Source organism: Sparus aurata, chromosome 6, assembly GCF_900880675.1.
Source record: "Sparus aurata chromosome 6, fSpaAur1.1, whole genome shotgun sequence".
NCBI classification, from domain to species: domain Eukaryota; kingdom Metazoa; phylum Chordata; class Actinopteri; order Spariformes; family Sparidae; genus Sparus; species Sparus aurata.
The window spans coordinates 30,739,869-30,766,823 of record NC_044192.1 but is presented as its reverse complement, the minus strand read 5'-3'; the positions used below and the strand labels follow the sequence as shown (position 1 = coordinate 30,766,823).

The following is a 26,955-nucleotide window of genomic DNA, read 5'->3' as shown; positions in this document are numbered from 1 at the left end:
TGCCCATAAGCCTGTCACCTTGAAACTAAATATTTTCTCCTAAAGCCGAAACGAATCCACCGTCCTGTGATACCGTCAGCAGCTGAGCCAATCCCACACCATGGAAAAAAAGCTTTTTACAATTACAACTCATAACAAGCACAGGAGGTGAAAATAGCCCCTCGGCCTGACTCCTACACTAATGACATGCATCAGCAGCTTCACCCCGCACAAGGTCACTTTTGACATCTCCCTCTTCTTAATCGACAGGTGCTTTTTTCAGGAGACCCCTTTCGGGTGGGGGAAGGGCTTTGGGGAGAGTTCATATATAAGTAGACTTGGACAAATTTGCCCGTTTGCTCTTTTTAAAACCAAAACGACAAACAGATTTGTCTGTTTGGTTTGATGCTTAATATTTAAACTGCCTTTCTGGCCGAGGTTCACAGTTACAGGCAAGTTCACTGTAAAACATAGCTGTGTGTATTTCTACCGCACAATGACCAATGAAGTTAAAGTCGTGATTTCAGTTTTTTTTTTTTTTTAAAGAGCGCCTCCTCCGTGAGTGCAGTCATTGGCAGCTGAGTACCTGAAACTGAAGTGAGCAAAGCGGAGAGCTTTTCACTGCCTTTGTAATCCACACAGCACTCAGCTTCTGTTGGCCCTCAGTGCCCTGGCTCCTCTCTACCCGTATTTGGACAATGTGATGAGCTCCACTTTTAGAGGAGATGATCATCAACGGGTTCAACAGGAGGTCACCTCACATGGTTTGTTTATCCCAGCGAATGAGGAGGCACGCATAAACAAACTTTTCGTGGCTCCTCGTCGGGCGCAGCGATCACGCTGGCCCAGCCTCGGTTGCGTTCATTGTTCTGGGGAGCGTGTGGGTGTAACTTCACACCTCTTCCTGAGAGCAACTGGCTGCCCAGCAGAGACGGCACCTGTGAGCCTGTTCTCTTATTATTCCCCCACTCTCACACGTACAAAGATAAATTGAACTGCTCACAAAGGGCTTGTTACCCAGCGAGCTGCTGATGAATAATACTAGACAGAAGGTGGTGAGGTTAGTGTGACCTCAATCAACTTTTTAATGTCCAAACATTTTATTTTGAATGGGGAAATTTCAGCTTTGGAAACTGTATGATTATCATAAAAAATTATTTGAATTTTTATGAGTTTGGATTGCTGATTGCATGGCTGATTTTAGTCCACCACCTTGGTTCGGACTGAAATACCTCCACAGCTCTTGGATGTTTTGGCATAAAATCCATGAGACATTGATGTTCCCGAGGATGGGTTTTTAATATATTTGTCATTTTGAAGGAAACATTTCAAAAACTATCCCATGCTATGAAATTTAGTTGACATTCACATTTCCCTCAGGACAACTTTTAAAAACTGTGGCGGTCCTATGAGCTTTTAATTCAGTGGCATCAAGAGGTCAGTTGCCCATTACTTCTGTCTCTGACCAAATACTGTAAGCCACTTTGTGTTTACTGCAAATTAACAAATATAAGCATGCTAAACCTACCCGTTAAACATCAGGAGGCAAGGGTACAAGCCAAGAATGAAATGATGGGGAGATGACCGCGAGTCACTGGAACAGAACGGGACAGGACAGGAAACTGAAAACATGAACTTGCAAAGACAGCAGGAAGCACATAGATTAAATATACACAAGGGCTGATTAACTAATAGGACGCAGGTGAACACAGGAAAAGGGCGGGGAACTTCAAAATAAAACAGCAAAACAAGACCACAGCTAAAACCATGAATGAACACTTCTTGAGGTCTGTTTTCTTAGGTTAATTAATGTCACATGCTAAGGTACTTATCATGACTCAAACCATGATCTTTTTTGAGTAATTTTGTTCCCTAAACCTAAGCAAACTGCAACTGTGTCTCAATATGAACCATGTGGAGATGATATACCTGTCACTGATACTGTCCAGCGGTCACACAGTGTATGTCATTTTGAGAACAGTCAGGCAATCGATCTATTTGGTCATTTAGGCATGAGGACATGTTGGAGTGTTAGCAATGTCACTGCTGGCATGTTTGCATGATGACGTTAACTTACAGCTGAAACACCACTGTGCATTGTACAGCCTCACACTGATACTACGGCGGCAGCAGACTCTTAGTCTTGATGAATTATGTTGACATGAGTGTTCAGCGCCGGTGCAGACCATTGTGTCAACACCTGCTGGACGTCAGAATGTTTTATGCGTCTGAGAGGGGAGCTCTCCTGGCACACTTTGTAGGCATGGAAATCGTTTCCTGGCTTGCTAAGTACCAATCTATACAAATATATGTGAACAGTGCATCTTCATGATCTTGTGTTTTTCTATCAGAATTTAACTGGTCTATTCCAGCTGGTCGCTGAACAGTGTAATTGAGGATGAAAATGATGGTAAACCAAAAGCACTTTCTGCGTTATAGGGGCAATGAGGCAACAAAACATGCTTGTTAGACATGTGACATTATCATTTATTTTAGCCTTTAGCAACACAGAAGTTCAGTTTTAACAATGTGGGATACAGTCACCAGGAGAGAGAGCCAGATAGTTTCACTTGTTGAGTGCCAATTTATTTGCGGGACTTTATTGTGATGAGATTATTGCTTCCATACTGGCCGAATAATGGAGGTGTACTGTGGGAGAAATCACAGTGGAAGCGTGGAAACATAATGCCTTTCAGTGATGTTAATCATCTGTTAAATGCATAATGAATTGCTGGACGGATTGTTGTGGTGTTTTCTCCCAGGGCCCAATTAAAGGGCTTTGCTGTTTGCCTGCAGCCTACTGTAAGTGTGAATGTGTGTTAGGTCTCACTGCTGACGCAGAGGCTTGAAGCTCATTTCCATCTCCCGTTACGAGTGTGTCTTTATTCAAACAGGCACATGAAGTGCTCTGTAGTAATGAAAGTCGAAACCCGCAATGTTCCAAATTCAGACGGAGAATACGCAAGTGTACACAAAACAAGAGGCCATTCTAATAAGCACGCACGTTCCCATTTCGATGGGGAAACAATTTTACAGACAATACTCCACTCTGACATGAAGGTGAAACAATAATGGCATGATACAATCAGAGGTGGCCTCACTCCATTACGCTATTGATTGCCTAGTCAACAAAACAGTGCAAAATGTTCTTTTTTTATTGATTGCTTATGTGTGGGCGTGCATGCAATCAGCGGCCGCACACAAGCGCCCGCCATGTTCGCGTTTGTGCACAGTGTGCAGTGGTGTCGGAATAAATGAGAGCCAGTAGATTGCAGCCAACGTTTCCAGCATATTTTGGCTGACCTTATGCTGCTTCTGACTTTTCCTGCAGCAGTCGCATTACAAAGCAGGTCAGAAAAGGTCAAACATCTGTTGACTTGCAGAATCCATGCCCTTATCAAGACTGCTATTTATATTAGGAAATGAGAGACAGTGAGTGTTCTCACTGCCTGATATTTTATTAGGAAGGCGAGTGTCTAACCTCTATGATATGGCAAAGTATCTCTGCAGTGTCGCGAGCTGAGACGAAGGCTTTGGTTTTACCCATCTTTCATTTCTAAGCTTAGAGCTGGGAATAGATCGGTCAGGATAGAGGCGACCGCTTTTAAGATTTCCCCAGCAGTTAGCTCCTACTGATGGCAATGTTGGTCTGTTAGTTTGTCAGTCCATCACGTCACATCACGTCTAATATCTCAGCAAAGATTGTACAAACATGGTTCCATGATAAAGAGTCCTGATTACTTTGGCGTAGCTTTTCCCGTTGCTCCAAGACGAGGTTGAAATGTGTAGTTTGAGTGAGATCTCTTACTGGTGATCCCCTGATTACTCATCTAGCACCAATATGTTGACCAAAATAACATTCCCAACAACTTCACCTTCTATTCAGTTCTAATTAGCAAATGTTAGCATGCTAACATGCTAAACAAATATGTGAACATGGTAAACATTCTACCTGCATGTAAGCATTGTCATTATAAACATGTTAGCAAGCCAATGTTAGCATTTAGCATAGCCTCATACCCACTACCATGACTGTAGACTATTAATCATAATTAGGCCTACTTGTAGAGGAGCATGAAAGCAGTTCAGTTCAGTTGTGAGGGTCAATTTGTGAGATAGCTGTTTGTCACATTCCTAACTCATTGTACGCTGACACTATGGGTTTGTAGGTCGGATCGTCCGCCGGGCCAAAGCCAATACCAATACCACAGTATCTGACAAGTTGGGAATGAGGCTACACAAAAAGTGTATTTAAAGCAACACTTTACGCTCTGTTGTAAAAGTAAAAGGTATATTCAAATACTGACACTTTGGGTTGGCAGCTCAGGTGCAACACCAACCCAAAGCATTGTATTATCTGTTGACCTGGAGAGCAGACTCAAAAATAACTATCTGTCTCAAGGAAGTTACATTTTGTTGCTTTAAAAACATACTTGGTGAGGAATACACTGAAGGGGACTACGTAATTAGGTTAACTGTATTCTAGTAAAATCACAGAAAAGAATACATGATTAGATTACAGTTACAACAAGTAAAGAAGGGGATACTAACAAGATCAAAGTTTTGAAATAAAGAAAGGTATATTTGTCAGTAAGATTAAATAAAAGTCACCGCATTGATATTTCTTTTCTCTTGTCTTTATTTGCATATTTTTGGTATTCAACAAGAAATGGAAAGTAATCAAGTTACATGACTTTAATATTGTGATACTTGGATTACATTACTGACTACATTTTTGAACAGGTAATCTGTCTAGTAGCTGAACACATTCTTACAGTAACGCTGTTTAAATAATATTAAGGGATAATTCATCCAAAAGTGAAAAGTCAGGCATTTCACTCGCTCCCACGCAGATGGAAAGTTCAAGTTTTGTAGTCCACGAAACAACAGTGGAGCGTTCACTCACTCACTCAACTTCCACTACGGTGGCTGTTGAAAAACCTCTCTCATGGTTTTGGTTTGTACATTCTGGTCTATTGTAGAAACATGGAGGTGGAACATGGCAGATATAAAACACGCATTCTAAGGTTGTGAAAAAACACAAAGATCCTCAGTTTCAGGTGATCATACACTAATGAACCATCATTTTGGATGTTATATAAGCTGTCTCCCGCTACATACCCATAAATCATGCACACTGCACCTTCAACTTGGTTCCATTTTATGCAAGGCACAGATGTAAGTTACCTTCGGTCGATCAAAGGCTTCTCACATTTTCCACGAAGATGACACAACATTTAAATGCACATTGCCGTGTGTCGTAGCCCTGTGATTGGCAGAAATTGATTTCTCATAACCAGTCCATTTCATGCCTGCGTGCATGATGAAGGTAGAGCGTGGCGACAGCTCGGAGAAATACTGGAGCCAGGAGGGTTGCATGATCACTACTGATGAGGGGCTGAAAATGAACAGTGAACAACACGCCGCCGGCAGAAGCAGAGTCGACAAGACAGTCACTGAGGTAATGGGGAACATACACAAAATGATGATGTGAGACATGTGCCTCCGTAACTCTGTGATCCAGGGGCGTCTCGTGTTGCTCGTTACTGACAGGTTCCCCACCAGCAGCAATGGGAGATTTAAATGAGTTGTTGAATAACGAGTCTGACATGGCAGCAGAGTCCACGCGTCTTCAAACTGAAGCCAAATGCAAAAAGAGGTGAGAGTCTCTCCACAGTCTCGACAAGTGGTCCTGCAGAGAAAGTGTCCACTGGTTATTACAGCCCATTTAAAACACAAACACTGACCCACAGCCGGCTAAGTGGAAACAGACAAAGGGTATTGATCGGGTGGGAAGAACAGAGCCTCTTGAGAGGTTCAACATCTTTACAGGCAACACGGCTGGCCCACTTGATTTGTGAAGGCTGTGCATTGATCGCAGGAGTTTACACATCGCTGTTACTCTCTCTTACTCTGTAAAAGGATGCCAGAGCGGAGTTACTGCACGTCATTCTGTGACGTAACACGGGAAGCGCGCATGAACACATGCCTGTCGTTTTATACATTTTCTTTGGCCGCTTAACATAAGAAGAAAAAAAACAGATTGCTCACAAAATTATGGCTTGATGGGACATAATTGCTGTCTCAAGCATCTGTGGGATCATAACTGTCACCAAATGGCGTTACTGGTGATTTTCTTTTCTCTTCAATTCTGCGTGGTTCTATATATATAATGTTTTGTTCTTTTAAAGCGCATCCCTAACCCCTGAGAATGTTCTCAATATGTCGTAAAATGTATTTTTATGTTGCTATTGAAGTTAAAGCAACACTACGTATCTTTTTCCCTTAAAATGATCAAAAATCATCAATCATGTCAAAATCATGGGCAGCTAGGATCACAGCGTTACCTACATGTTTACTTCAAGATGCAAATTTACAAGAGCTAACAGTGTTATGATGCAATGAGTTCTGTTTGTAGCGCAAACCTACATAATGTTTCTTTAAAGGTGAGTTATTTATCGTATTTTCACCCACAACAAATGCAGTTCAATAAAAGGTTGTTTTTCTCAGGACAAAGGTATTTAAAACATGAGACAAAAGACACACATAGCTTAAGTGTAAAATACATCAACATCTGTCTGCAAATAAGATCAGAGCTTGTCAAGTCAAACCCAAATATTGCACATGTTACAATGCCAGTTATCACTTCCACTTCCTTGATTAACTTTTGTAATCTCGTTTTACGTTCTGCTGCTCATTTATAGAGGGAGTAATATATTCCAATAAAACTGGTTCATTGATGTTGCAGACTGATGAAAGAGTTACAGAGGCGAACGGCATTATCATATAATATCACCATACGTCTGTGGCACAGATACAGTGTGGTGGTACTGTGATGGCACAGACAGCATTCAATACGGAATTTGTGTTTTGAATTTAAAGTGTGACTGTCGCCTCATCTATGGTGGGTTTTAGAGATTGGTCGGGTTTTGATCCGTTTCTCTGCTACCAGGCTCAAAGCAAAGTCAATTGTGACTATATTAAATTGAGGGTTTGAACTTTGAATCCAATATACTAGAAAATTCAATACAGGCAAAAATTAAGATCCCTTTATTACTGCCCGCTACTAACTACATTATAATATCCTATTGGTGTGAGAACATTCCAGTAGTTTTCCATGGAGGGAACGTTTCAGAGTGAGGTGTCTGCAGCCCTATTTCAAACATGGACACAGTCTTTTAGCATGAAACTTGGCGTCAAAACGTGCCGAGGAGGAAAAAATGTTCACCATATGCCACAGTGCACTTTCAGGCAGCATATGCAGTATGTGAACTGCTGAGGAACCTGAAACTTGTGAAAATCTAAATTTGGCGTTGCACGAAGTCCAATTGGGAATGCTCTCACAGTATGTGCAAAATACCATATCTTTTCCAAGCGGCCCAGATGGTAATAGTGCTGTATGAGGTACCAATATGAAGTGTTAGAAATAAATAAAGCCAGTGCGGGGTGTCGTTTAGGGAGCTTGCTTGTGTTGCAGCTCCAGTTTATCACAGAAATGCTAATGAACCCGCTTTGTTTTCTCACCTATAACTTCAGTAGAAAAAGCAGAAAGTTTAAATAAAGACATGCAGATTTTGTTTGGCTGTGTACAGTCTTGACTAACTTGGCAAATTCCATTCTTCAAACTCTGCGTGAAGAGCTAAATATGTTGCTCGCCTCGGGAGGCAGATGAACCCCCTCGACTCCTCACTTAATTGCTTTGCAAAATCTTGTCGTGTGAGTGCATCACACTCGCTGCAGTTGCCTGGCAGCAGAGGAAGGCACCCGAGGAGTCTCGTGGGATGACTACCGAAGGGTGCACGAAGAAGGGCCAGAAGTCATCCCACTGTGAATCGCACCCAGAAAGTTTGAATGTTTGTTTGTTAATGTGCTGATGATTCTCATTGTGATTTCCAAAATGCAAGCCCTGACTTTTTTTTTCCGGTCCTCGCTGTGACTAATCGGAGCATCTCTGCCTCCCTGTTTCGACTCCCTTTGATGGCCTTTGATGAACTCGGCGGAGCAGTCAGAAAAAGGCCCTTTGAAAAACCCCGGGGTCAACTCATCATAATAATGCCTACTCAAGCTGACAAAGGCGGACGAGGGAAACCTTTGAAAATTCCTTTGTTCTCCGCTGTCAGACCAGACACGGTTGCATCGACTACTAGGCCAATGGCGCAGCCTCCCTCACAAGCTGGGAGAAGCATCGCAGCCAATTTGAGGCCAAGTCAATCAGTGCGGTAGCAGAGGGAGTGCTGGACTGTTGTTGATAATCTCCCCCGAGAACAGGCTCTATCATGCCTTTGGTTCATTAACTCTCCAACCAATTGTAGCCCAGCCTCAAAGTTCTGCTCCTCTGTGTGTGTGTGTGTATGTGTGTGTGTGTGTGTGTGTGTGTGTGTGTGTGTGTGTGTGTTCTCATTAAGAGCCAAAAGATCCCTGACAACAGCCCCCGTTTTAGATCCCCAACAACCTGCCTCATCTGGAGCAGGAGAAGCTGTTTCACCCCATTGTCCGATGACACAATGAGAGCCACGACGTCCACTCACATTGAAAAACGTCAGATAAGTTGTAATAACATTTCAAAGTTAGCTAGATGTGCTATACATATAATTGTACATATACATATATATATATATATATATATATATATATATATATATATATATATATATAAACTTATTTATTACTCATATTTCCCCAGTTTTGGGACTTATATAGGATTGTATTATCTTAAGTAAAGGGCAAAGTATTGTGTTAAAATATGACTTTGGTAATGTGAAGGTCACCCATGTAAATAGCACTTGAGTAAAAGTATCTATAGTATGTATGTCCGTTAATTCGTCAACAGTTCTCGGATGTACTGTATGTTCAGGGGTCTGATGCCTTTTTATTTTCATCCTGACAGCACCTCCTTTGAAACTGCTGTTATTTTTAGCCATGCTAGCAGCGTGCCTCCTGGGACTGCACTGTCGGTCTGTCAGTCGGCCGGTCCAACACTTGGTATTAACAAGCGTCGGATGGATTGCCATGAATTTGTACAGACCTTCATGGTGCCAGAGGGATAAGTCCCAGGATGAAATTTGTGGGCTTGAGTGAAATATTTTGGACTGATAGCCTTCAAATGTGTTAAAGACATTCATGGCCTCAGGTTGATTTTTTTAAATCTTTAAACCTTTGATGTGCAGCCACCATAAGGTCAACATTTTAGCTTGTCCAGCACTTAATGATTAGTCACCTGCAAATGTCTGGACATTCCCTTTAAAGGCACAATATATAAGAATTTTAGTTGAAAACATTCAGAAATGAACAAAAACTTATCAAGAGCATGTGAAGAAATTTAATTTTTGATGTCGCCTGTGTATTGAAATACAGAGACATCCACTGAAGTTAGCTAACCCTGGCCTGTCCGGTCCAAAGCTCCTGTGCTAGCGGTGTAAACACCAACACTCCCTTGGACCCCAAGCTCCCACTCCAGACAGCTAGCTGAGTGGCTAGCTGAGCTAACTAGCTAACCCCTGCAACAGTTAGCAGTAGCAAGCGTTACTCTGGTGATATGCTGCCCCCCATTTATTTTGAGAAACGTTGCCAATTGTTACATATTGCTACTTTAACCCCATTTGTACTTTCTGTTTGTGGTAATTAGCGAAAGGTAGCATGGCACTGCACTCACTCTATCTGATGTAGCTGGTTCTACCAGTAAATTAATCAGTTTTAATATTTAGGCATGAAAAACTGCTTTATGATCAATTTAAGAATATGTCATGAAATCAAAGATAGAAACGGATGAATAAATAATTCAATTAAGCAAAAAACTTCTCATCGTCTCATATTTCCAACAAACAATCTTGGCAATAACAAGCTATTTGCAATGTAAGTTTGTCATTGGGAGCATGTCGGCATACAGGTGTAAGCATTTAGCTCAAAGCACTGCTGTGCTAAAATTCAGCCTCACAGGATAAATTGTCTTATTGGTTTAATTGCATTTAAAGAGTGACAGAGCAGTGCCACAGAAAACACGGGTGAAGATTAAGTCATCAATTGTAATGTTTAATCATACAGCTAACACTACATGACAGTCATATTCAGTTGTATACAGAATAGTATACTAAATTATACAAGTGTTCAGAATGTGGATCGGTTTGGGGCATCACACAGGACTCAATCCTGCCTATCAACTGAAGTGAACTCACTTGTCTGTAGAAATGTGCCATGTGTTCTGCAAGCTGTTTCTTCTTGAAGCATTGATTGTGGAGCACAACACACCCGTTGAGTCATGAAGCCCACATTCTTCTCCGCAATAACCTCTCTTGTTGTCAAATTAGTCAAACTGCCAATCAGTTCATTGTCGAATGCTCGTACTGCTCGCTTCTAACATCCCAGCTCGTGATGGAGTATGCAATCTCTGAAAGCTAGACGCAGGACTAACAAGTGACAGCGCTAATTTTGCCCAAGGACGAAGATGAAGGCTGATTCTCAAAGGAGAATCCTTGGTCACTTGTGTGCAGCGTGGAAATGCCAGCTGACAATGTGACCTCCCCCCCATCTGCCTCTGATAGCCACCAGAGAATAAACCACTGCGTATCAATTACACATGACAGCAGCATAACACCTTAGAAAGGTTAGGCCTGGATACAGACCACTACTCACTGTGTCTCCTGGAAAAAGAGAGAAACGTTCCAGCAAAATTACTTTTCACTCTTCGGCCATGTGTAAAAAAAAACGTTCATATCAAACCAGTCTGACAGTAACAAAGTTCAATTGTGTAACCTCAGGTGAGAAAAGGCCTTGACCAAGAGATGAGTGTAAAAGAGAGCTTTGTTTTAGACACATGATAAGAACTTGGTTAAGCTTTTTAAGACATAAACATAGCTTATACATATGATGTTTAAACAAGTATATTTCATTTTCTTAACTTCTTATTAAACTGTTTATACTTTTTACTCACATTATTGTTTATTATTTGTTAAATTGAACTGTCCTTTGGGTGCTGTGACACGGAAATGTCAACTTTTCTGTGACAAATAAAGGATTTCTGGTGCTGATTCTGATTATTTTCACTATTTTAAAGGTGATTGCAGGGTTTTTCGCTTATTTAACATGTTTTTCATTGATTCCCCTTTGTTGTCCATCATTTCTTCTGGCTTGCATGCACAAGTTTAACTGTGGATTCAGAAGAAGAGTAGCGGCTCTTTGACTTACCCCCTCCTGCCATCTGCTGGCCAATTGAAGTTACTGCAGGTGTCTGAATGACACCTGCGTCCCTCTGCTTAGGGACGCTGATGGTGATGATGATGAATAACTGCAAGTGTGAGGGGGGGAAAATATTCAGCGTGAAAGACAGAAGCCAAGAAAACAAAAATATTGAGTAAATAGGTTGAGCAGAGCACGTAGGTGTGACACTGTGAGGCACATTCATTTACTGTCTCTAACAAGAAACCCTCTCCTGTCTCACCCTCACAGCAGTCTAGATGGAGCAGTTATCCCATGCAGTGCTGTATTTGTCTTTAATGAGCCTCTGCACACTTTGTCCTCACTGTGGCCAGATGGTCAAACCAAACGCTTTATAATTACAGCGGTGTAATGACGCAACGTCGCCACCAGGGAGAGCTCGTCTCTAATCAAAGCACCGGAAGTTGCCGCTTCACGGCTTGAGTTCTCTCGCAGCATCTCTGTCGCTGGTAGGAACTTCAGTGGATGGACTTTACCTCTAATATGAGCGAAGACACACGAGTTGTGGATTTGAGCAACGGTCTGGAAAGTGTTCCCGTGTTGACTGAGAGGAGTTCAGGTGCTCGGACAGCTCCTACATTCCAGGTAACTTGAACGCAGCATGTCTCCCTGTGAAGAAGTTATGTGAGCCCCGTAAGCTGAACACACAGGACCAGCTCTGTCCTGTCGGTAAACGTTGTAAACATGTACTCATAGAAACGTAAACAATCCCCAAGTCCGCCATGATTTCGCTGCTTCTCGGTTATTTAGCTTGAAGGGTGTTGTAAGAGCAGTGTCGTCCTCATTCCTGTCAGTGAGTGTAGAAAATAAACCTGTGAATATGTGTTAGAGCTACAAGTTACACCCAATACAGACTATGCTATTCTCCTCAAATGTGACTTTTTTCAACTGTAGGCCTTTTAAGATTAGTTATAAACCCAGGTGTTACTGATGACATTAAAGGTGCACTGTTCAGTTTTGAGTAAGATACTTAAACCAAAAGAGAAATAACTTTATTGCCTGTATCTTAAACAACCTAAATAAACAAAACTCATTTGTTTCCATGACTGAATAAACAAACAGACCTTTAAGGACAACACAATTTCATACTGTTTTATGTTGTTTATATGTGGCGGACCCTGCCACCTTTCTCGCTTTTCCTCAGAGAACACCTTGTTTATTCAGTTATGGAAAAATAAGTAATATTTCTGAGTTTGTAGTATTACCTCATTCATATTGTAAATATTACACACTTGAGTTTGAATATTTTGCCCAAAACAACATAGTGCCCCTTTAATGAACTCTCTTTTGTGTTCAAATGAGGCAGTGAGTCAGCGATGCCAGAACCCAAAAACTATAGCAGCTAAATGGAATTCAGCCATCAATATTTTTATTATATATGATAATATCTTCTGGTTCATTAACATGCATATCAGTTAGGCTATGCATTACAACACACACTCAGTCCACCAATCAAATGTGAGTTACAGTGAGAATGAGCTTTGAATCGTGACATTCTCCTCATGTGCTCCAGGAACAGATGGACATACAGCTGATCCCTCCAGAGCGCATGCTGCAGCTGTATCACTGTCTTCAGTTTCACTCTCTCTGGCACTTATAATTCAACTATACTATACTTCTCTACCACATAATAATCGTAATGATAATTCAGCTGATTGTTCTCTAACATAAACACAAACAATGTGTTGTTTTTAAAAACTCGTGACCACAATGCCTGTATGTACTCAGGTGGATATTCGTTAAAAAAAATACATATATATATATATATATATATATATATATAGGCTATATATTGTAGCTGTGTCAGTGTTGTCTGGACAAACTATGTAAGCATGACACTGTTTCTAACTTACACAAATATTTCTTATTTATCACAAACAATATAGACTGATAGCAGTATATCTTTGATATACCACCTGTGATTGCAGAGGTATCTGACTAGCTCAAGTAAGAGGAGCAATAGAAAGCATCCTGACATGAAACATCACAAAGTGACATGTTTCATGCACAGCCCAGGACAGGAAGGCTCCAGAAAAGGTAGTTAAAACTGCCCAGAACATCAATGGTACCATCCACAGAGCATCAGTAATATCAGTGAAGTGATCTGTCTGCACAGAGAACAAAGGATACTAAAAGACGTCACCCACCCTAACCACAATGTGTTCATTCATCAGGCTGTGAGACTTCCGAGTTCATCCTCAGCTCTCCACCACAAGTTTTTCTTTTGTTCTTGTGTCACGTAAAGGGACTACAAATAACACTTCATTGTACAACCCTGTGTTGAAGAATGACATTTGAATGTGCCCTGAACTTCAAAGTTGTCAAAAATTAAAACTGTTGAGGTATTGTGATGCTGCTTTTATGTAAACTTGTGCTTTTTCTATTAAAAAAAATCATTTTTTATTAGGATTGCCACTAAGCAAAAGGCTAGCAATGCACTATAAGAAAAGACAAAGCCGACATTTATTAAGAAAACATGAACGTACTGTAAGCGATAATTACAATGCATGTTGTTTATCATTAACATGTTAAAGGAATTAAAAGAACGAAGTCGGAAAAGTTGTTATTGAGAGAAAAGTTGATTTTAGAGTCTCATTCCCAGCTAGTCAAATAATGACTCCTTGGGATTGTAGGAGGAGTCCGCCGCCCCAAGGCGTCAGTTTTGAACAAGTAGAGAATGAGACTCCTCTAACTTTTCCTACAAATAGCACTTTTAAAGGAAAATCTTAAAAAAATCTTAATTTTATGTCATCGTAAAATAAAAAATACCCTGTTACACCAGCAGATGGCAGCAAATCACTACAGGCTGAGGCAGTCCTCGTTGAATGACCACAGTGCAGGCAATCAAAAAGTCCAGAACCAGTGGATATGCCCCAGATAACACTACTGCATGCAGCCAATCAAAACAAATGAAAATAACCTTGAAGACATGCAAATCGTATCACTGAATGTGGTAAAACTATCGCTACACATGCTTGATAAAGTAAGGTGACGGGTCTACTATCTTTTCTTTATGTTCTTGAATACATGTTAAGTTTATAACCTCCCTGTCACAATCTCAAGAAGCACAAGGCAGCATCTAAAATGTCTTGTTTTTGTCTGATCAACAGTCCAAAACTCAAATTTACATTCAGTTTACTACTCAATAAGACAAACATAACCAGTAAAACCTTGTGACTGTCCAAAATCAATAAATCAGCCAATATACACGTTTTTTTTTTTTGTTTTTTTTTTGCAAAAATCCCTCAAAAGTGGTTTTCAAACAGCAGGATATCTTACAGATTAACAACAAACTTTATCTAAAATTACATCAGTGCACTGAAACTGTAAACTTTGATGGGAGTGTTCATTGGGGTTCATATCAGTGATAGGCCAATATCCTTTTGGCTTTACAGTTTATCAATTAATAAATAGTTGGCGTTATTTAAAGGTTTGCTAACTTTGTTGTCTTTGTCATTTTTCAGTATTCCCCAGAAAATATCCAGGGGCCAGGATGCACTGTTGACCCCTGCGAGGTCACCCTTCCTGGGTGCTCCTGCCTCTCCCACTCCTGCCTCACAGAGAGCTGCTCCTGCCTGCGGACACATGGGCGGGCGTACGACACCACCGGCACGCTGCTGAACCTCAGCAGGACAGAATCTGGTTACAGCTCACCCGTGTTTGAGTGCAATGCCCTCTGCACCTGCAGCGACGCCTGCTCTAACCGGGTGGTGCAGATGGGGCCGAGAGTCAGGTTGGAGGTTTACAGCACCAAGGACAGGGGCTGGGGAGTCCGGACACTGGAGCCAATCCCCCGCGGGATGTTTGTGTGCGAGTATGCAGGGGAGGTCATCAGTTTTGACGAGGCTAGACGCAGACAGCTTGCCCAAAGATCTGAGGACAATAACTACATCATTGCTGTACGGGAGCACGCGGGCACGGGCTCCGTCACCGAGACGTTTGTGGACCCTGCCGTGGTGGGAAACGTAGGCCGCTTTCTCAACCACTCCTGCCAGCCCAACCTGTACATGCAGCCGGTCCGTGTGCACTCGGTGGTCCCCAGGCTGGCGCTGTTTGCCGGACGGGACATTGATGCACAAGAAGAGCTGACGTTCGATTACTCAGGAGGATACAGTAACCAGCCTCCCGTAGAGCTGCCGTCCACTCAACGTGACGCTGCCGTAAAGGCCAGTAGGACAGAAGGACTCCAGAGGAAAGAGTGCCACTGTGGTGCCAGCAGCTGTGTTCAGTTCCTTCCCCTGGATTTATCTATTCTCAACTGAATGTTTGTTTGTTTTATCTAAATAAAACCTTTTGTAAAGCCTGTTGCAGTCTCTCTTTATTTTTTGTTTAACCATGTGTACTTCTCTTTGTCTATTTCCAGTTCCCCCTGAAGTGGTAAATCACTCATTAGCACAAAACAATGCAGCATGTCGGTGGCTCCATACCAGCAATCAGCTGGATGAGTCACATCTGTGCCAGTCATTGTTTCCTGTTTGGTTCCCCCTGGTGTTTCCTGAGCTGGCACTGTTTCCCACTCGTTGTAAGATGATGCAAAACCAGATCTCAAGGCAGAAAAACTTAAGTCTTATTTTTCCGAGAGAGAAAACTTGTTGACATTCTCGTCCGTTCTATCACTTCTACGATCCATTTCATCTGACAGGGGAAACTTGTTCTGTGTGGGACATTTCCCATCGGATTCACAGTCTCGCAGCTGTAATCTTGTCCTGGCACTTGTCCTTTTTCTCCTCACATGACACATGAATCTGGAAGGGCAGAAGCATCATTTGCACTGACAGAGATGAGAGGGGCGCTGTTTAATAGGTTTCTTTTATTAGCCACGTAGGCCACAGAATTGATCTTTGCACCTTCGGGGGTTGCCAAAACCTTGAAATACGACATTGTGTCAAACATAAACAAAACATCTAAATTCTCAGTAAAAGTAACAGCTGTAATGTCATGTTTCCGTTAACTTGACATCTCTTTTCCGTCTTCATGCTACGCAGCCTCCCCTTGTAGATATTCTCAGCTTTCCATCGCGCTCAAACCTCCAGAGAGGTGGGAGCAATTAAAAAGGGCCAGGGGGGATTTTTTTTAATAGAAACAGACTTTATTCCCCCGTCAGAGGAGGGGCGAAGGTGTCCCACTTTAATGTGACCATTCTCAAATCAGGACCTTCTCCCTTCAATCTGCCCCGTTTCCAGTCTAGACCTGCTTTGATCTTATTAATATCCACATCTGGGTTAATTAGGATGGAGACCGTGTTTCATCCAGAAATGGGACCAGTGCTCCATCCACACTGGGGCTGAGAGAGAGAGAGAGAGACTAAATGATGGGGGGGGGATGGAAGCCCTCTGCTGATCGGAGACCTCTGTCAAGTTGATTGGTTTCTGTGTCACCCAGTGGAGAGGTGGATGGCGCAGGATGTTGTTTTGACCTATATTTTCTCCTCTGTGAGGGTTACCTGAGATGTCTCCCTTTTCATCGTGGACTGTTCTTTGCATTGTACCTGATCTGATGTTCAATCAGGAACACTTTGAAGAAACTCAACTTAAAGGAATAGCCAGACATGTTTAATAAAAAGTGCTTATTCACTTTCTTGCAGATAACGCACTCATGTTTTTACAGTAATTATGAAGCTAAATGAAACATCTGGTTAGCTTCGCTAAGCACTAGACCTGCTCTGTCCTCAAGAGCAAAATCCACCCGACAGGACCTCTGAGGCTCTTAAAGATCTCTGTAGATCTCTAACTGATTTTGATTCATCTTTTTATATTCAGTGATTTATATTCATTTTACTATTAGTAATGACAAGCATTGAGACAAAAAAATTCTGCAAATCAAAATAAGACACTGCAACTTGCAGTGAGTCTGCTTTTCTTTTAGCAGTGAAGTCATATACTCCATGACAGAACAATTACACACAATTGTATACCATAAAATTTCGTGGTAAAAAAAAAAAAAAAAGAAAACAGTAAAGTTGCAGGATATTATAAATATGCACCGTTATTATGCAAGTCAGTTGTCCATGTTTAAACGTTAATTAAATTAAACAGGCTGACAGTGGACAGTGACATGTAGTAACACTGGCATGTTCCTTTAAACATAATGACACTTCTGTCTGTTTCTGCACCTTATGTGGCCTTGTGTCTTTTTGTCCACAAAATTTCCCCTCAGGATAAATAAGTAAGTAATCTTTAATTTTATCACGTAGTCCTCATATGATTTTGATCAACTGACTTACGTTATAGATGCATATTCATAAAAGTAACTTACTTCTGGTAGGCTGTTCTCTTTGGCCTACCTTAGGACAGAGTCACGCTAGTTTTTTCCCCGTTTCCAGTCTTACCATAAAGCTAAGCTGAGAAGCTGCACGCGGTAGTTTCAAATTGAACAGAGGTCAGTAGAGCGAATCAGTATGTATGACTCTATCAGTAACAAAATGACTGACTATCCCTTTAATCTTCTCCAAGTGTTACAGAGTTTGACTGGGTACCTGCGTCAGTAGAGTAATATGAAAAGAAAAAAGAAAACAACACTTACTGACATCTGCCGAGTGTCTGATACACCCTCCGTCTGAGAGAAGCAACGGTCACAGCAGTTGAAAATACAGAGTTTTTATAACAGTCCCTCTACAGTAGTTCCTATTATCGGAAATACAGTGCTGCCATGAAGAGGAAGCCGCTTTCTGTTAGCGGTGGCCATGGCCTTGGAGAAACTAGGACAGAGATTATGCAGAGAAAAAAAGAGAGATACAGAGGCATTTCTCAAACCAAAGGATGGAAGTGAATAGGAAGTTCTGGGTCAAGGTTTCTCTCCCCAGCATCAGCTAAACTGTGTGTACACTGGTTTGGTATTTTACCTCTGCAACAGATTCAACATTTAATTTGAGAAGACGAAGCAGCCCTTAATCTTAAACAATTTATGGCCCCCCTTTGTTGTACCCTCCTGATAAACCACATTCCACCGTCCTTTCAACAAATTAGACGAGCACAACAAAGAAGAAAACTCTCTCTTCCAATCCGACGTGACTCGCGTCATTTTTGAGACAGATGTCCCTGGAATCACCATGGCAACCGGCAGTGTGTACAGGAGGTGATTTGCACGGCAGCGGTTGGTTCGGAGGTGCACGACTGTTGAAAACTGGGCGTCAGCTGAATGGCTCCTTTGCAGGATGGTCACCTAGCAACTAGCAGTTAATCATGTGAGGTGAACTTCCCCACTGAACCCCATCCGCACCCTCGAAAACAAACAGTGTCAAAGCCTCCCCTGCCGTTTTGTGATGGTGCTTTTTAGGAGTGGCCGCACACTGTGGGTCTCGCCTCCTGGAAAAATAATTCAGTGAAAGAAAAGTAAATGTTTTTAGAAGAATATCTGTCCTCATTGTTTGAATGGTATCAGCTGCACGCGTTGCAGAGTGGTGGCTTCGACTTATGAAGCAAAATGTTTCAGCCTAGTTAATGTGATGTTTAACGCTCTTGTGACTGTTGATCTTGCTATTAGCAAAACCTGTAGAGTGTTGGGGTGACGCAGTTGCTCGGTTCGTAGAGCATGCATCCCATGTACAGAGGCCATGTCCTCGCCGTGGCGGCCCAGAGTTCGAGTCCAACCTGTGGCCCTTTTCTGCATGTCATCCCCTCCTTCTCTCATCCCGTTTCCTGTCACATGTCTGAACTTTTCTGTCTATAGAGCTGAACAGTGAGGTTCCGGAAGTGAAAATGCCATTCATATTCTGCATAGAGATTTCGATTATTGGCCACAATGTCGTAACCATCCAAAGTAGACTTACCACGAGCTATTAGATTGTGAAACGATGGTATATGATCCTGTAGAAGCCAGAAGTCCGTATGATATCAACCTTGTTTTAAGAAAAACATGTTTTATTCGCGATGTCACGGAAAAGTACTACACTACCCACAATCCTATAGTGTAATAGCGACGTATCTGATCGGTGGAGCTCGCTGTTACCATGGAAATGTTTACCGAACTCGCGAATTTCATGTTCGCTAGTTACTGCTAACGCTGAACTCTACGATTGTTACCACAGAGCTGCCATGATTTCACTTTCTGACCTACTGCGTTTTTTAGAGGTGAGGAGAAAAGTTTCGAAAGGGTTCAGCCGAACATTAAATTTGCGGGTTCGGTAAACATTTCCATGGTAACAGCGAGCTCCACCAATCAGAGACGTCGCTGTTGCATTCGCAATGGTTTATGGGATGAGAAGTTCCTTAACTCTTAAAATAATTATGTACACAGTCTTGTACCTTTGCTTTTTTCTCCGTTTTCCAACATTTTTTTTTGCGCCGAATGAAATGTTTTATGGTCACGATTCATCTCGTAGCTGACTGGCTTGGTTCCAGGCCTAAAACTCTTCATATAAGGATTTTATGAAACGTCAATGGAGTAAATGAATGGCAAATTCACTTCCGGAACCGGAGCCGTTAAAAAGGTGGGCGGTCACTGTTGAGCTCTATAAGGCCAAGAAAATACTTCAAAAAATACATTTCATTTCAGAGAGAGCTGGACATGAACACGTAGGTTATTTTACGTCTATGTTGAAGTTTTGTCACTTTCAGTGCTCATTACCTAGGGCTTAAGCTAGGCTACATTTAGCCCGAATACAAACAAAGTGGTGTCTTCTCATGAAGCTCTCACGGGAAATCAAATAAGCCTGTTCCTCAAAATGATGAACTGTTCCTTTAAAGCAAATGAGTTAACATAAACCTCTTCGTTTGGAGAAAAACAGTGTGCTATTATCCTGAAATCGCTGCTTGTGGCTTCAGTAAAGGTCACATAGTCTTGCTTAAAGATTTTTAATTCGTGCAAATGAGGTGTGCTCTGAATATGAGATCCCTCCGTTGCAGCCCCGCAGGCCCATTTAGGCTAATAAGACTTTAACCTGGATATCTTGCCAAGTGTCTCCGGAAAGGACAAAAAGCTGCGGATACACTTATACTTATGAGAGCCATGTATCACATTGATAAAGGAGTGAGACACTATTTTAGGCTGAGTGACCATCGGAGAAATTACAACTGGCAGTCCATTTGTGCAAAAAAAAAAAAAAATGGAGCACCTCTCTTATGAGGGAGCAGATGTCCTTGCCTTAAAACCTGCAGCCAAAAAAAATTATAAAAAAAATACAGCAGCTATCTGCTGGGTGGGTCTCAGCTAGTGAAGGCATTTCAAAGTCCAATTCGAGAAATCTCATGACTGCGTTGTGATGTGGGCTGATAACAGAAGAAATACTGGTCCAAGTCGCAATCTGCAGACAAACAGGTTAATAACATCCTGTGATGGATTTGATCCATCACAAATTGAAAGTCAAAACAGGCGAGCTCACTGTTCTTCAAAGCAGAATTTCAAGATTTTATTTTTTTTTTATTTGACTCGCGCATCAACACACCCTGTCCTGTTATGACACTGCATAATGAAGCAGGTGTTATCTTGCCGCCTCATGTCATAGTTAGAGGAAGGGGATGTCAATGGGGTTTTTCAAATCGGCTCCTCCCCGCACAGATGTTGAGTTAAATTTGGCCCTCGGCACCTGCAGCGGGCTCAGCAGGAAGTTCTGGAGCCCGAGACGAACCGCCTCCGCAGCTGCTCTCACCACTGATCAGACGTACACATACACACGTATCTTAACTACACCTACACTATGTTTACACTGCACACACTCTTTATTAAGTCTTTGCGAGTGTACGTCTACAGTCGATGGTATGCTTCGAGGCGGCTGAGAGGAGATGTGGAGCAACGTATTAAAGATGTAAAAAAGATAAAAGGGAAATGCGATACATTTCAAAACCATATTGATTATATTTTTACAAAGTTTAAATAACACACCTAAAAAGCTTGTAGAAAGGTGCAGATGAAAAGTGTCTATTTTCCTAAAAAGCATTATTATGATTACGAATTGATAATTTTTCTTGCTTTTTTCTTCTTTCATGCTTGTCTCGTCTATAAATCATTGTTTTGTTTAACTCTGTGTGAGAACTGTGGAGGTTTGTTTCCAGACTCTACCATTGTTTGAGAGCCGGTTGTATAACGCTGTTGGTATCACACGGTTCCTGTGTTTCATCAGCATCACGAGTCTTGGTCGTTGCCAGTTTGAGGAAAAAAAACGAGAAAATTGATGTTTTCTGCAGTACGCGCCCAGCATACTGTGCTGTCCAAGGTTAGCTAGCTGGCCGACGTTAATGTCAACTACGGGTTAGCAATGTTAGCGTTAGCTGCCGTTAGTGTTAGCAAGCATTAGCTACAACAAACCGCGGACCACTCGAGGGGGCAGATGATTTCAACGACATTCGACAGGAATACAGTGGAAGAGAGGAGGTGCAATGCCACATTTAGTGTCTGAATGTAACCAATAATAGCCTTAAAGGGATAGTTTGGGAATTTTGATGTGGGGTTGTACGAGGTACTTATCCCTGGTCAGTGTATTATGTGGAGTAGATCACTGCCAGCTCTCCTCCTGTGTTGAGGGGGACTGCTGCATCAACAGCATGACGTATTTTAGCGTGTTTATGAACACTGAAAAAAATACATATCCGATTAAGTGTACGCTTATTTTGAACATTTTTCTGGTGTCTCTGGTTACATTAAATTCAAGAGAAGGCCAACATCTCTAGGGCCAACGTCTCCAAAACATTGGCAACTCACACCAAAAATATCTAGATGGATACATAGCACTACAAACATCTTAGTAGCATTTTGATTTTGGGTTGAACTGTCCCTTTAAGAAGCTCGTGATGATGGGTTTGGTAATCACCTAACATATACCCAGGATTGGTGTTGATTTAATCGCTTTCAGGGCGTCCCACTGCTATAACAACCTTGTGCAACGACCGAATGTTACCTCAAATGATCCCACTGGGTCTCCGTGCTTGTTGGTGTCTGGCCGTGCACTTGGACGATGCTGGAAAGACACTCACAGTGCGTTCAGGCTGAGACTAATCATGTGTGACCTGTGACACTTGAGGATTTTTAAACCGTGGGCAAAAGCTCCCAGACAAATAGTCAATCCCAAGAGTTTCTGTGCAAACTAAGCTGTGAAAATCCCATTACCGGTCCTTTCTCACCTTTGCAGCATCTGGCACAGACTTGGTCTTTATCCTGAAAATGTGACCTCTATTATTATGTTGTTGTTATATTAGGCAGTTGTATTTCATTGTGTTAGATTTGTTTAATCAAATACTGCAACCAAGTAAATCACCTTCAGAATGATTATTAGTGCATCCAAGTCAGAATGATGTTTTATGCGTATATTATGAACAATATAGCATGTACACAGACTGAGGTAGGTTAAACAGTGCAGTGAAAGTGTGGCCAGGGCTCCTCCAACGCAGCTGATCCTATTGGATTACAGTACCTGCAGTTAAAGCAGCTTACAGAAGCGGCGAGTTCAGACTGCTGCCTCCTTGGCTATTGTTCTCCTTCCCCTGGATTAGCTCGTTTAGTCAAACAGCGTTTGAGCAGCAATGATGCCCAAAAACCACTCATATCCGTCTCCGCAAATCAGACGCCTGGCGGATAATTTCACTGGCATATGTGCTCGGTCTGGCATATTGATTATACCGTAACCAAGGGGATGCGCTGAAGTGATCCATCCCTTTGTGCACAGTGCTCGTGAAGAGGGGACTAGCCGAGAACAGCTGGGTATTTCATCAGTTCTGATTTCCATGCACCACCTGTTGCAAGAGCCGGTCAAGCAGATGAAGTGTATTACCGCTAGTACACACTTTCACCCAAGATGCAGCACAGAATGTGAAAACTTATTTTCCCTACATTGGTAACAAGTTATGGCACAAAATCACAAGGCCTAATTAGAATATCTCTGCAGCTGGTCTAATCAGATTATTTCCACTGGGAATATGCAGGCCATTACACCAGCATAATTGTCTTTTATTTTTAGTGAGGTAGATCTCTGCCTCATAACCAGGGTGCTGTACCAATACCTGTTGTCTTGCAGGCAAGGCACTAGGTGGCACCTCGCTTTTATAAGTGAGCATCAGCGTGAAAATCAACTAAAAGGCTGCGTGTATATATAAAAATGCAGAACAGGGAACGTCTTCGCTGTGTCTTAATCTTGTGTCTGATGATTCAGCTGCACGTTCTCATGTAGCCCTTCTTGCTCAATGGCGGTCTGCAATAGCAGTGCAAAAGAAGAAGAGAAAGCTGGTGACATGCAAGCGGCACTCGGCTTCCTCATCTCTGAGTGCTGTGTGTGACCTGTGTGAAGTGAGGTACGGTAAACCTCTTAAAGCTCTGACAGTGGAAGTGACTCGACTCTACAGGGACGTGATGTCATTAACGGATTATTAATGACATCACGCCCCTGCCACAGAGTCCAAAAGGCTGGCAGACAGAGAGAGGATAATAGACTGTTGTTTGGATGACCTTCCTCTCACACTGCGCTGGAAGGCCCTGTGCTCGGTGAGGGATCGCGAAGTGTGTCTTCCAGTTGTGCACGTTGCGTTCGGATCCCCAGAAAGCCTTGGCTCAGTGTTCTTGCTGCCAGAGCTCCGGTAATAGAGTTTAACTTGTCAAATGGAACAAATGTGCGCATAGTTTACAGCTGTGGATGTGAGGTTGCTAAAGTGAACAGAAGTCCTATCAGTGCTCTATTCTAATGAGCTATTATCTATGTGTCTTGCTCCCAGTGGCATCATGTCTTCAGTGGTTCACTGTCCCAGATCCAGGACTGCAGTTGGAGGCCACCACATTGTTTATAGAGTTTTATCAAGCCCTCCGTCTCTCCTCCTAACACGGCTAGACTTGATTTAGAGGGACTTAACAATCTCTGACATGAAATCAAGACATAATGAGGAATAATGAAAACACAAGAGGCTCTTTGTTCCTAATATATCTAGCTCCACGCTGACATTTCCTGATGAATGCGAGGATTCGTTTGCGGGCATGGCCCACACAGAGGACTATGGGAGCCTCAGACAAGAAAACTACCAACCATTGTGCCCACACATCGCTGCTGCTCAGGGAAGGCCTGAATCTGCACACGAGAATACTCGCTCTAACACATGCACAACGATGAATCTCACAATCTGTGCACCCACACAGATGGTGGCTGCATTTTGTCATCCCTCCGTCTGCGGTGCAGTCCAAGCATGCAGATGTTGTGTTCATCAATTTGTTAGTCACTTTGTCAATTCTGTTTGGGAAATTCTAAGTCAGCTGTAAGTCAGACAGCCAATCAGGATGAATCACCTCTCCCTCCCACTAAACTTGTGCTTTGCTCATGACCCTGCACTGTCTCCCCATCTATCCCATCTCCTGTCAATCTACATCAGCGGTTGCTGACTGTTGTCGTCGTGCGTTGTGTGGGGAGAAAGCCCTCTGGCAGCAGAGAAATCTTCAGGTTAGTACATGTTACTATAATGAAACACTGAGCAGAATAGGCAGAGAATGAAAAAAAAAGGGCTTATTTTTATCAGATCATGTCTGACATCAGAACTGCTGCGATTCACAAACACAGCAGCAGCTGTGTCCACTTTTATATATATACAGTACAGCCCTTTTACCCACTCTGGTTGATTGGTAGCCAGTCGTCTGTACACTGTATCCATGACAACTGAGTTCTCGTTGATCTGTATTCAACTTCACTTAATGTCAAATGTAACCAAAGCCTGGGAATACTTTTTTTTTAAATGGAATATTGGCTAGCTAGTGTGATGTCATTGCATGTAGACGCACATGTTTGTATCAGACAATGATGCTGAGCACCTATCCTTCATCCTCCCTTTCACATTCAACAAAATGAATAACGCAGTCTGTTTTTGCACAAGTGGTTTTGGATGTACTTTTGATATACTTGATACTTTTGTGATGTCATTTGATAATAATGGCTGATTGCATAACCAGTACAGTGGAGAGTGGCACCACATGAATAACGTGCGTGTTTTCTATTCCACTGCATCATACCAGAACTGGATCTGTTATCAGCACGAGGAAAAGTGTGCATTAAAACATTAAAACCTGAAGCACAGAGGAGAAGCTTTTACAGCGTGGCAATTTACATCTTAAAGACCTCACCGTGCCTGGTGAAAAGCAGATGTGGATTGCTGAAAAAGAAGCGAAGCTCTTTTATGGAAATGGCCACTTGTGTACCCCCACTTACTCCACTCTGATCTTCCCTCCAGATTTTGTAACTAAGGAACCATATTAACAGCTCATCAGCCGATTTGGTAATGCCATCGAGTCCAATTTTATGGACGAAAGTGCAATTTCTCTTCCTGTCTCTCTCTGTTGTTTATATTGCAATTAGGAATAATTAGGAATAATGATGCTTTTACATGTTTTCAAATGTTGCCATCCACTCTGTGCAGGCTTTCACAGAGAAATTGGAGGTGAGCCGGTTTCTTGTTTTGGAAGAATTTACAGGATCACCTTGGGAACAGTGTGCCCACACTTTACTTTATTAATATGGCAATTTATGTGTGAGTTCAGTATCTGAATATTTTAGAACAAGGTCTGTTCTAATTTCAGTAGCTGGAACTGTCACAGTGTGATTTTATTGGGTCAATTTCAAATAAATCAGATCACTCGAAGTTGTAAGACTACAAGAAGCTTTATCTGTACGGCTATGGTGCTTAAACCCTGCAATATTCGACAATCATCTCTTTGAAAGTGAAGAAAAGAAAGAAAGAAAGAAAGAAAGAAAGAAAGAAAGAAAGAAAGAAAGAAAGTGGCTGAATCAGTGTTTTTGACAGGAGACTGAACACACAACAGATGTCTTTATCCCGAGTCCTTTCACACTTTGACACGCACAGCATGGCCCCGTCTTTGTAAGGCGGTATCTGCGCTTCTGTTCTTGACATTATATACATGAAATAATGTAGACATTGACGAAAGCCTCCAGTCACATGGATTTGATCATCCTGTGACATGTTCACAACAGTCCACAACATGTGTACTAAGGGGTAGACAGACGTGATCGATGGGAAGCTGGGAGCTATTGCCATCATTGGATGACTAAAGTGTCAGCTACTTGGGTTTCAGAGGAGACTATGATTCAATTAGTCTATAGCTGCTGTTCTGTGAGGATGTACTTAGGCGCAAGGGTGCTTTGAGGTAAATGCTAATGCCAACATGCTTACTTGGTCAGAATGACTTGTAAAAATTATACTCCTTAAAGGTCAAGTGTGTACGATAAAGGGGCCTTTAGTGGCATAAATAGAATATGATATTGCTAAAAATGTACTTTAATATCCATGAAAGTGTATAATCACCTAAAGCTAGAGAGGGATCAGGTCCTCTTTCACATCTATCAATGTTTCTACAGTTGCCCATAACAGCCTTTAGATTTTCCTATCTTTAGTAACCTCTTTATGAGAGGATGAGAAGAGGGGTCTTCAGTTAGTTGCAGTCTTTAACCTCACTGCTAGATGGCACTAAATCCAACACAATGGACCTTAGCAGTTCTTAATACTTGTTTCTGTTTTAGCATGTTTTAATAATAAAAACTCTATTCTAAATCTGATCTAAAACATACTGATGCAAGAAGGCATCATGTTCATCACCTTATGTTGTGTGCTCATTGTAGTATTAGTATGCACTTGGTTACATGTTTGCTAATTAGCAATAAATACAAAGTACAGCTGAGTTTGAAGGGAACATTATTAGTTTTGCAGGTATATGGTCTTAAATCAAAGTATTGGACTAATGGAAACTTTGAATGATGATTGGTTTTAAAGGAAAAGTCAGAGGATCCCTTAAGTCATACGATGCATCCTCTGAGAACCATGAGTTTCTATATTACTCAGTGATAATCTATCC

The 26,955-nt window shown here is 41.9% G+C and overlaps 1 protein-coding gene and 1 long non-coding RNA gene across 2 annotated transcripts; one reads left to right on the top strand and one right to left on the bottom strand.

The window, feature by feature from the left end:
- Nucleotides 1-4,742: 4,742 nt before the first annotated feature.
- Nucleotides 4,743-17,840, bottom strand: LOC115583789 (uncharacterized). The gene is made up of 3 exons (XR_003984424.1): nucleotides 17,713-17,840; nucleotides 11,161-11,260; nucleotides 4,743-5,671 (listed from the first exon to the last, which is right to left on the bottom strand). It is a non-coding gene; the product is annotated as an uncharacterized LOC115583789 (long non-coding RNA).
- Nucleotides 11,594-15,495, top strand: setmar (SET domain and mariner transposase fusion gene). The gene is made up of 2 exons (XM_030420981.1): nucleotides 11,594-11,775; nucleotides 14,655-15,495. The coding sequence occupies exons 1-2, from the start codon at nucleotides 11,656-11,658 to the stop codon at nucleotides 15,450-15,452; spliced, it is 918 nt and encodes a 305-aa protein (XP_030276841.1). The 5' UTR covers nucleotides 11,594-11,655; the 3' UTR covers nucleotides 15,453-15,495.
- Nucleotides 17,841-26,955: the final 9,115 nt, after the last annotated feature.

Coding starts and splice junctions, on each gene's coding strand:
- setmar (XM_030420981.1), top strand. CDS start 11,656: ATGGACTTTACCTCTAATATGAGCGAAGACACACGAGTTGTGGATTTG. Junction 11,776..14,654: donor GGACAGCTCCTACATTCCAG/GTAACTTGAACG, acceptor GTCATTTTTCAG/TATTCCCCAGAAAATATCCA.